This window comes from Ranitomeya imitator, chromosome 1, assembly GCF_032444005.1.
Source record: "Ranitomeya imitator isolate aRanImi1 chromosome 1, aRanImi1.pri, whole genome shotgun sequence".
NCBI classification, from domain to species: domain Eukaryota; kingdom Metazoa; phylum Chordata; class Amphibia; order Anura; family Dendrobatidae; genus Ranitomeya; species Ranitomeya imitator.
The window spans coordinates 1,162,159,693-1,162,169,275 of record NC_091282.1 but is presented as its reverse complement, the minus strand read 5'-3'; the positions used below and the strand labels follow the sequence as shown (position 1 = coordinate 1,162,169,275).

The 9,583-nt window shown below is 45.9% G+C and overlaps 1 protein-coding gene across 1 annotated transcript in view; it reads left to right on the top strand.

Annotated features, from left to right (window-relative positions):
• Positions 1 to 1,230: 1,230 nt before the first annotated feature.
• Positions 1,231 to 9,583, top strand: part of TBC1D19 (TBC1 domain family member 19) — a 271,020-nt gene continuing 262,667 nt past the window's right edge. Inside the window, exon 1 of the mRNA XM_069744638.1 lies at positions 1,231 to 1,563. Within this exon, the coding sequence (XP_069600739.1) occupies positions 1,465 to 1,563 (99 nt within the window). The 5' untranslated portion in view covers positions 1,231 to 1,464. The remainder of the gene's footprint in view (positions 1,564 to 9,583) is intronic.

Below are 9,583 nucleotides of genomic sequence, written 5' to 3'. Positions count from 1 at the left end.
CCGAACCAGAGAGGCCCGGTACTGAGAACTCATGGCCCTGTGTCTGGTGGCGATCCGTGCGCACGTTCTATAGTCATGGGTAAGGGTATGTGTCCACGTTCAGGATTGCATCAGGATTTTATCAAGATTTTATGCAGGTAAAATCCTGACCAAATCTGCACCTGAGGTCACTGGCAGGTCACCTGCGCTGTCCTTGCGTTGTTTATGCAATGTAAGGACATGCTGCGTTCTTAAAAGACGCGCCACATGTGCGTTTCCTCGGGTCTGCCGCATGCGTCTTTTAATGCATAGTGGAGACGGGATTTCATGAAATCCACTAAGCTGTAACATGATCTGGACACTGCGTTTTTGACGCTGTGGCTCAATGCAGCGTCAATAATGCAGCGTTTCCTGAACGTGGAAACATACCCTAAGAGGATTTACTTTGTGTGATTAGGCTGCGGCCTGATGTTCAGCTTTTTTGATAAACTCACTGGATGTTATACTGTATTTATGCTGATGTGATCACACCGGGCCTTTGGATTCATTATTGCACAGTCACTTTATATTGACCTGTATGAAACAAAAACATATTTTCCTCTTGCACCTGCTTAGTGGTGTTGCACTTTTGCTGCACCTGTTTTCCGTTGCTTTAATCCAGTCTAGTGATGAGCGAGTGTACTCATTGCTCGGGTGACCTCCGAGTATTTATGACTGCTCGGAGATTTAGTTTTCATCGTGGCAGTGGAATGATTTACAGCTACTAGCCAGGCTGAGTACATGTGGGGGTTGCCAGGTTGCTAGGGAACCCCCACATGTAATCAAGCTGTCTAGTAGCTGTAAATCATTCTGCTGCCATGATGAAAACGAAATCTCCGAGCACTAATAAATACTCGGAGGTCACCCGAGCGTGCTCAGGAAAACCCGAGCAATGAGTATACTCGCTCATCACTAATCCTGTCACTTGGCAACTATGCCAGTAATACGTATAGCACCTTTTTAATTTCATTCTAATAAAATTTAATATAAATTCATTTTAAAAATAAATATGCCATCACTTAATGGGTATTCACTTGTATGGAGCGGTGTTGCAGTTTCAAACTATGTAGGTGTACAGGATGCAAGCTTTGGCAAAGGGGCTTCTGATACTTTTTTTTTGGGGGGGGGATTGTTAAGGCTATGTATTTGGTATCACATTAACACCATACTGCTACCCCAGCAGCCTGTATTAGTGGCACCTGATGTGCTGGTGTGTACTGCAAATCGTCTCCTCCCAGATGTAGCCTCCTAATCCTAAATAACTTTAATTCTAAAGTATCCAGCTGAAATGAGACAAGCACAGAGAAAGAACCCGGAACTAAAGGCGTGCGCTCACTGTTCTGAGCCGGGCTGTTACTAGCAGCGCACACCTGGCTGTAGTTGCTAAGAAACCACTGCTCCGTGCTTTTGTGGCCTGTGCGGTTGTTACTGAAGGCTGCAGGCACAATGCAGGGAGAAGAGGAGGAATTGTCTGTGAGCATTGCACACATCGTGCAGAAACTGAAGGGCAGCACGCTGCACTGCCAGCTGGAGAAGGAAGCCCGGGTGAGTGCTGTGCAGACAATGCCGGTGGCATCCGCTGCCATGTCGTGCAGTGGCCACTAGAGGCGCAGTGAGCAGCACACAGCTGGACCTGTCTGTCTTCCTGTCCTGCCCTATATAGACCCATCATGGCACATTGCTGTGGCACCTCAGTGGCATGCTTGGCCACCTATGCAGGGTTTGTGTGTGGTTTTTTTTTAAGTGTGTCATAAATGATGCAGGACAATGTGCCGCTGCCAGTGTTTGCCGTCACACACTGGATATATTTTGTAGTGCTCAAATCTGTATTGGTCTGTGATTCACTTTAGATTTTTTTTCTTCTTCTTTGCTTTCAAGAGATAACATTTTTTAATTTCTCTATGAGCTGCAGTTGTTGATTCTGTCTTAGGATCCATATTCCATTCTTATGTTTATTTTCGGAAGGCGAAGTGACCAAAAATCTGCATCCCAACCGTTTTTTGTCTTGATTTTATGCTTTAGCGTGCACCGTTTTAAGTATTACGTCATTAGTTTGTACAGCTGCAAATGTGGCTACACAAAATGTTAACTTATATTTTATTTACATTCTGTGAAAGGCGGGAGGGGGAGTTACACACGTGTTTTGATATCTTTATGTATTTTCCGTTATTTTTGTTTCTATTAGTTCCAATACTTGAACCTGTGATTGCTGCTTGTAATATTGCAGCATATTGTAAATCCTCTGTGCTTATTGTACTCCTGGTTCCCATGTCATCTGTTGGCAGTCCATTTCCAAACCGTTCAAATTCCATTGTCTCAATTAACAGCGGCATCTAAGAGATTAAACTGCTGCTACCTGAGCTAGGTCCGATTGCAGGAATTAGACTTGGGTGACGGCTGTACCGCACAACTGATGGTGAATGAAACGCACTTACTGTATTTTTTTGGACTATAAGATGCACTGGACCATAAGACGCACCTAGGTTTTAGAGGAGGAAATTTAGAAAAAAAATTGAAGCGACAAATGTGGTCTCTTCTCTACTAATATCCACTATCCTGGTATATCTGGTCCACTCATCCCTATCTTGGTATGCATGGTTCCTAATCCCTATCCTGGTATGCCTGGCCTCCTCATTCCTATCCTGGTAGGCATGGCCCCCTCGTTCCTATCCTGGAATGCATAGCCCCCTCATCCCTATCCTGGAATGCATAGCCCTCATACACATACTGATGTGCATGGTTCCTAATCCCTATCCTGGTGTGCATGGCTTCCCCCCTTCATCCCTATCCTGGTGTGCATGGCTTCCCCCCTTCATCCATATTCTGGTGTGCATGGCTTCCCCCCTTCATCCATATTCTGGTGTGCATGGCTTCCCCCCTTCATCCATATTCTGGTGTGCATGGCTTCCCCCCTCATCCCTATCCTGGTGTGCATGGCTTCCTCCCTCATCCCTATCCTGGTGTGCATGGCTTCCTCCCTCATCCCTATCCTGGTATGCAGGTCTCCCTCATCCCTATCCTTGTGTGCATGGCCTCCCCCCTCATCCATATCCTGGTTTGCATGACCTCCTCCCTCATCCCTATCCTGGCTTGCATGGCCTCCCCCCTCATCCCTATCCTGGTTTGCATGGCCTCCCCCCTCATCCCTATCCTGGCTTGCATGGCCTCCCCCCTCATCCCTATCCTGGCTTGCATGGCCTCCCCCCTCATCCCTATCCTGGCTTACATGGCCTCCCCCCTCATCCCTATCCTGGTTTGCATGGCCCCCCCCCCTCATCCCTATCCTGGTTTGCATGGCCTCCCCCCTCATCCCTATCCTGGCTTGCATGGCCCCCCCCCCCCCCTCATCCCTATCCTGGCTTGCATGGCCTCCCCCCTCATCCCTATCCTGGTTTGCATGGCCTCCCCCATCATCCCTATCCTGGCTTGCATGGCCTCCCCCCTCATCCCTATCCTGGTTTGCATGGCCTCCCCCATCATCCATATCCTGGTATGCATGGCCCCCATCCATATACTGGTATGCATGGTCCCTCTCATGTAGAAAAAAAAAATTCAGCTCACCCCTATGAGTACTTTCATGGTCCCTGAAAGGAATCCGAGCACGGAAGGGAGTTTCTGCTTGATACTGTAGACTGGTGCAAAGAGACAAAAGGGTTTCCAGCTCTGGATATAAAATAATAATAAAAAAAACTTTATTCCATATTATTAAGAGATTTAGTTGTAGTTTAGTTTAGTTTTAGACAAGAACCGGTGTATGCCGGAGGAAGATGCCATTGTATCACTGAACGCATTTCGAACACATATAGTGTTCTTAGTCCTCAGTATCTAACTGACGACTAAGAACACTATACGTGTTAGAAATGCGTTCAGTGATCTAATGGCATCTTCCTCCGGCATACACCGGTTCATGTCCAACAACTAAATCTCTTTTAATATTCTGGAATAAAGTTTATGGTCCCTCTCATGCCTAGCCTGGCAGACATGGTCCCAGGCACGGACTGGGGCTGAAATTCAGCCATGCCATTTGAAATCACACAGGCCCATGTTGTCCCCGTCCCCATATGGGATATATTATTAATATTACCCTGGATGGAGGAAAGCAAGATTTACTACAAGACCAATATTTCTAATGATACCCGAGGCCTGCTGGGGTAAGTGACGGAGTCAGCAACTTTGTGCTCCGTCACAACTCTTAACAGTATGAGTGTCTTGAGAACACCGACTCTGCTAACAACACAACAAACAAGGCAGCTCACAATCAGACAGGCCCTTCTGGCATTTGCCAGATGGCCCGTCTGGCCCTGCATGGTCCCCCCTCATCCCTAGTCTGGTATGCAAGGCCCCTTTAGAAAAGCATTTAAAAATTAAATAAAATAAACCATTATACTTGCCTTCCTGTGCTTTTTTGCAGTGTCTTGTTCCGATGCCAGTAGCTACTTTATGCTTGTAAGCATCACATGGCAGGGACATCATGTGCTGCTTATAAGCCGAGGACAGCTGACAGAATACTCACTGCTCCCCAGGCCGGGACTATGTGCCTGGAGAACAGTGAATATTCATTGCTATTCATTGCGTTTTAATAGCGTGGTGTCAGCCGCAGTTGCCGACTTCCTGCAGCTGCAGGGCGTTCACGTTTGTCCGCTACTAAAGAGAATGAATATTCTCTGCATTCCATGGCTATGGGCATGGAGAAGAGTAAATATTCATTCTTTTAAGTAGCGAGCACACGTGAACACCCTGCAGCTTCAAGAAGCCGGCTACTGAGGCTAACAGTGTGTCCGCTATTAAAGAGAAATTAATATTCACTGCTTTCCACTCCCATAGGCTTGTGGAATGCAGTGAATATTCATTTCTCTTTAGCAGCGGGAATAGGGGTTAGCCGCAGCAGCCTCCTGTGACCCGCTGCTCTGCTGCCAATCCCCGCCTCCCCATCCATAGCCAGAGGAGGTACATCCGGACGATAGGATGCATCCCTGATTTTCCTTCACATTTTTGGAGGAAAATGTGCGTCTGAAAAATACGGTAGTTCTTCAGCCCGCTCCATACGTGCAATTTCCACAGGGCCGAGTGGACTTTTTCACGTGACTCTGGATCTGCTTGTAGGGTAAGAGTCCGTGTAGAGCTGGTAAGTTTAAGTGATCATATGTAGGGATGAGCGTACCCTCGGAAGTTTTGGGTTCTGGTATCCGACCCGAACTTAAGTCCAAAGTGCGGGTCAGGTACCAGGACTATACCTAACTTGAACTCGAACCCCATTGAAAACAATGGAGACCCGAACTTTGTATCTGGAAAAAAAATTCTCTCTCCTTTCTTCCTCTTCCCACTGTCTTGAATTTCCAGGAGCAGCGTTTAGCACTGGACACTTAAATGTCCATCCCCAAACTTTTAAGTTAGGGTTCACTAATCTCTACTTATAGGCAAAATACAAACAATAATGACCATATAAATATTCTACCACTGCTTGCACAGAGCTGAGGAGTATTCATGTAACTGTACTTGACAACTCTCTTGGAATATCCATAATGCGCCTGCTTTAAAAATAAATAAATAAAAGTAGTTCTCCAGTTATCCAGTCTCCCAAGTGTTGCCTATGCCTCTGAAAAACAAAAAAAATGGATTTCTTGCTGTGACACAAAGCACCAGCGTCTGGAGGCATGGAAGAGTAGTGGAAAGTAAAATGGTCTGATTGTACAAAACTAATTTCAGTTTTCCTGAATGGCTCTTACTAGTGATTAGTAACTAGTACTAGGGAAGTAGTTCATAGAGCTGAGGTCTAATGCACATGGGTGTATTTCTATTCAGTGGTTTTGTGGAGCCGTATTATGGGTGTATGGGGCCAAAACCGCTGTGGATCCGCAGTAAAATCCGCAAGGTGTGCACATAGCCTTAGACTTCCACAACATTGAGCAACGCTTCATCATTACTCATCCACACAACAGGGCCGTGCCCGAAGAGCCTGGATGACTCCACCAAATACCTCCAGACATAAAGGATTCAATACACCACTCATCACATGGAGCTGGAGGCAAACATAGGTACAGTGGGGCAAAAAAGTATTTAGTCAGTCAGCAATAGTGCAAGTTCCACCACTTAAAAAGATGAGAGGCGTCTGTAATTTACATCATAGGTAGACCTCAACTATGGGAGACAAACTGAGAAAAAAAAAATCCAGAAAATCACATTGTCTGTTTTTTTAACATTTTATTTGCATATTATGGTGGAAAATAAGTATTTGGTCAGAAACAAAATTTCATCTCAATACTTTGTAATATATCCTTTGTTGGCAATGACAGAGGTCAAACGTTTTCTGTAAGTCTTCACAAGGTTGCCACACACTGTTGTTGGTATGTTGGCCCATTCCTCCATGCAGATCTCCTCTAGAGCAGTGATGTTTTTGGCTTTTCGCTTGGCAACACGGACTTTCAACTCCCTCCAAAGGTTTTCTATAGGGTTGAGATCTGGAGACTGGCTAGGCCACTCCAGGACCTTGAAATGCTTCTTACGAAGCCACTCCTTCGTTGCCCTGGCAGTGTGCTTTGGATCATTGTCATGTTGAAAGACCCAGCCACGTTTCATCTTCAATGCCCTTGCTGATGGAAGGAGGTTTGCACTCAAAATCTCACGATACATGGCCCCATTCATTCTTTTATGTACCCGGATCAGTCGTCCTGGCCCCTTTGCAGAGAAACAGCCCCAAAGCATGATGTTTCCACCACCATGCTTTACAGTAGGTATGGTGTTTGATGCATGCAACTCAGTATTCTTTTGCCTCCAAACACGACAAGTTGTGTTTCTACCAAACAGTTCCAGTTTGGTTTCATCAGACCATAGGACATTCTCCCAAAACTCCTCTGGATCATCCAAATGCTCTCTAGCAAACTTCAGACGGGCCCGGACATGTACTGGCTTAAGCAGTGGGACACGTCTGGCACTGCGGGATCTGAGTCCATGGTGGCGTAGTGTGTTACTTATGGTAGGCCTTGTTACATTGGTCCCAGCTCTCTGCAGTTCATTCACTAGGTCCCCCCGCGTGGTTCTGGGATTTTTGCTCACCGTTTTTGTGATCATTCTGACCCCACGGGGTGGGATTTTGCGTGGAGCCCCAGATCGAGGGAGATTATCAGTGGTCTTGTATGTCTTCCATTTTCTAATTATTGCTCCCACTGTTGATTTCTTCACTCCAAGCTGGTTGGCTATTGCAGATTCAGTCTTCCCAGCCTGGTGCAGGGCTACAATTTTGTTTCTGGTGTCCTTTGACAGCTCTTTGGTCTTCACCATAGTGGAGTTTGGAGTCAGACTGTTTGAGGGTGTGCACAGGTGTCTCTTTATACTGATAACAAGTTTAAACAGGTGCCATTACTACAGGTAATGAGTGGAGGAAAGAGGAGACTCTTAACCCCTTTATCCCATATGACGTACTATCCCGTCGAGGTGCCCTGGGACTTAATTCCCAGTGACGGGATAGTACGTCATATGCGATCGGCCGCGCTCACGGGGGGAGCGCGGCCGATCGCGGCCGGGTGTCAGCTGCCTATTGCAGCTGACATCCGGCACTATGTGCCAGGAGCGGTCACGGACCGCTCCCGGCACATTAACCCCCGGCACACCGCGGTCAAAGATGATCGCGATGTGCCGGCGGTATAGGGAAGCTTCCGGCAGGGAGGGGGCTCCCTGCGGGCTTCCCTGAGCCCCCCGCAGCAACGCGATGTGATTGCGTTGCTGCGAGGGTCTTACCTCCCTCCCTGCATCTTCCAGGCCCGGATCCAAGATGGCCGCGGATCCGGGTCCTGCAGGGAGGGAGGTGGCTTCAGAGAAGCCTGCTCAGAGCAGGCACTGTGAAGCAGCCTGCACTTCTATCAGATCGGTGATCTGACAGAGTGCTGTGCAAACTGTCAGATCATCGATCTGTGATGTCCCCCCCCTGGGGCAAAGTAAAAAAGTAAAAAAAAAAAATTCCAAATGTGTAAAAAAAAAATATTCCAAAATAATGAAAAAAAAATATATATTATTCCCATAAATACATTTCTTTATCTAAATAAAAAAAACAAAACAATAAAAGTACACATATTTAGTATCGCCGCGTCCGTAACAACCCGACCTATAAAACTGGCCCACTAGTTAACCCCTTCAGTAAACACCGTAAGAAAAAAAAAAAAAAGAGGCAAAAAACAACGCTTTATTATCATACCGCCGAACAAAATGTGGAATAACACGCGATCAAAAAGACAGATATAAATAACCATGGTACCGCTGAAAGCGTCATCTTGTCCCGCAAAAAACGAGCCGCCATACATCATGATCAGCAAAAAAAATAAAAAAGTTATAGTCCTCAGAATAAAGCGATGCAAAAATAATAATTTTTTCTATAAAATAGTTTTTATCGTATAAAAGCGCCAAAACATAAAAAAATAATATAAATGAGGTATCGCTGTAATCGTACTGACCCGAAGAATAAAACTGCTTTATCAATTTTACCAAACGCGGAACGGTATAAACGCCTCCCCCAAAAGAAATTCATGAATAGCTGGTCTTTGGTCATTCTGCCTCACAAAAATCGGAATAAAAAGCGATCAAAAAATGTGACGTGCCCAAAAATGTTACCAATAAAAACGTCAACTCGTCCCACAAAAAACAAGACCTCACATGACTCTGTGGACCAAAATATGGAAAATTTATAGCTCTCAAAATGTGGTAACGCAAAAAATATTTTTTGCAATAAAAAGCGTCTTTCAGTGTGTGACGGCTGCCAATCATAAAAATCCGCTAAAAAACCCACTATAAAAGTAAATCAAACACCCCATCATCACCCCCTTAGTTAGGGAAAAATAAAAAAAATGTATTTATTTCCATTTTCCCATTAGGGCTAGGGTTAGGGCTAGGGCTAGGGTTAGGGCTAGGGCTAGGGTTAGGGCTAGGGTTAGGGTTAGGTCTAGGGTTAGGGTTGGGGCTAGGGTTGGGGTTAGGGTTAGGGCTAGGTTTGGGGCTAGGGCTAAGGCTACCATTAGGGTTGGGGCTAAAGTTACGATTAGGGTTTAGATTACATTTACGGTTGGGAATAGGGTTGGGATTGGGGTTAGGGGTGTGTCTGGGTTAGAGGTGTGGTTAGGGTTACTGTTGGGATTAGGGTTAGGGATGTGTTTGGATTAGGGTTTCAGTTATAATTGGGGGGTTTCCACTGTTTAGGCACATCAGGGGCTCTCCAAACGCGACATGGCGTCCGATCTCAATTCCAGCCAATTCTGCGTTGAAAAAGTAAACAGTGCTCCTTCCCTTCCGAGCTCTCCCGTGTGCCCAAACAGGGGTTTACCCCAACATATGGGGTATCAGCGTACTCAGGACAAATAGGACAACAACCCTTGGGGTCCAATTTCTCCTGTTACCCTTGGGAAAATACAAAACTGGGGGCTAAAAAATAATTTTTGTGGGGAAAAAAAAGATTTTTTTATTTTCACGGCTCTGCGTTATAAACTGTAGTGAAACACTTGGGGATTGAAAGTTCTTACAACACATCTAGATAAGTTCCTTGGGGGGTCTAGTTTCCAAAATGGGGTCACTTGTGGGGGGC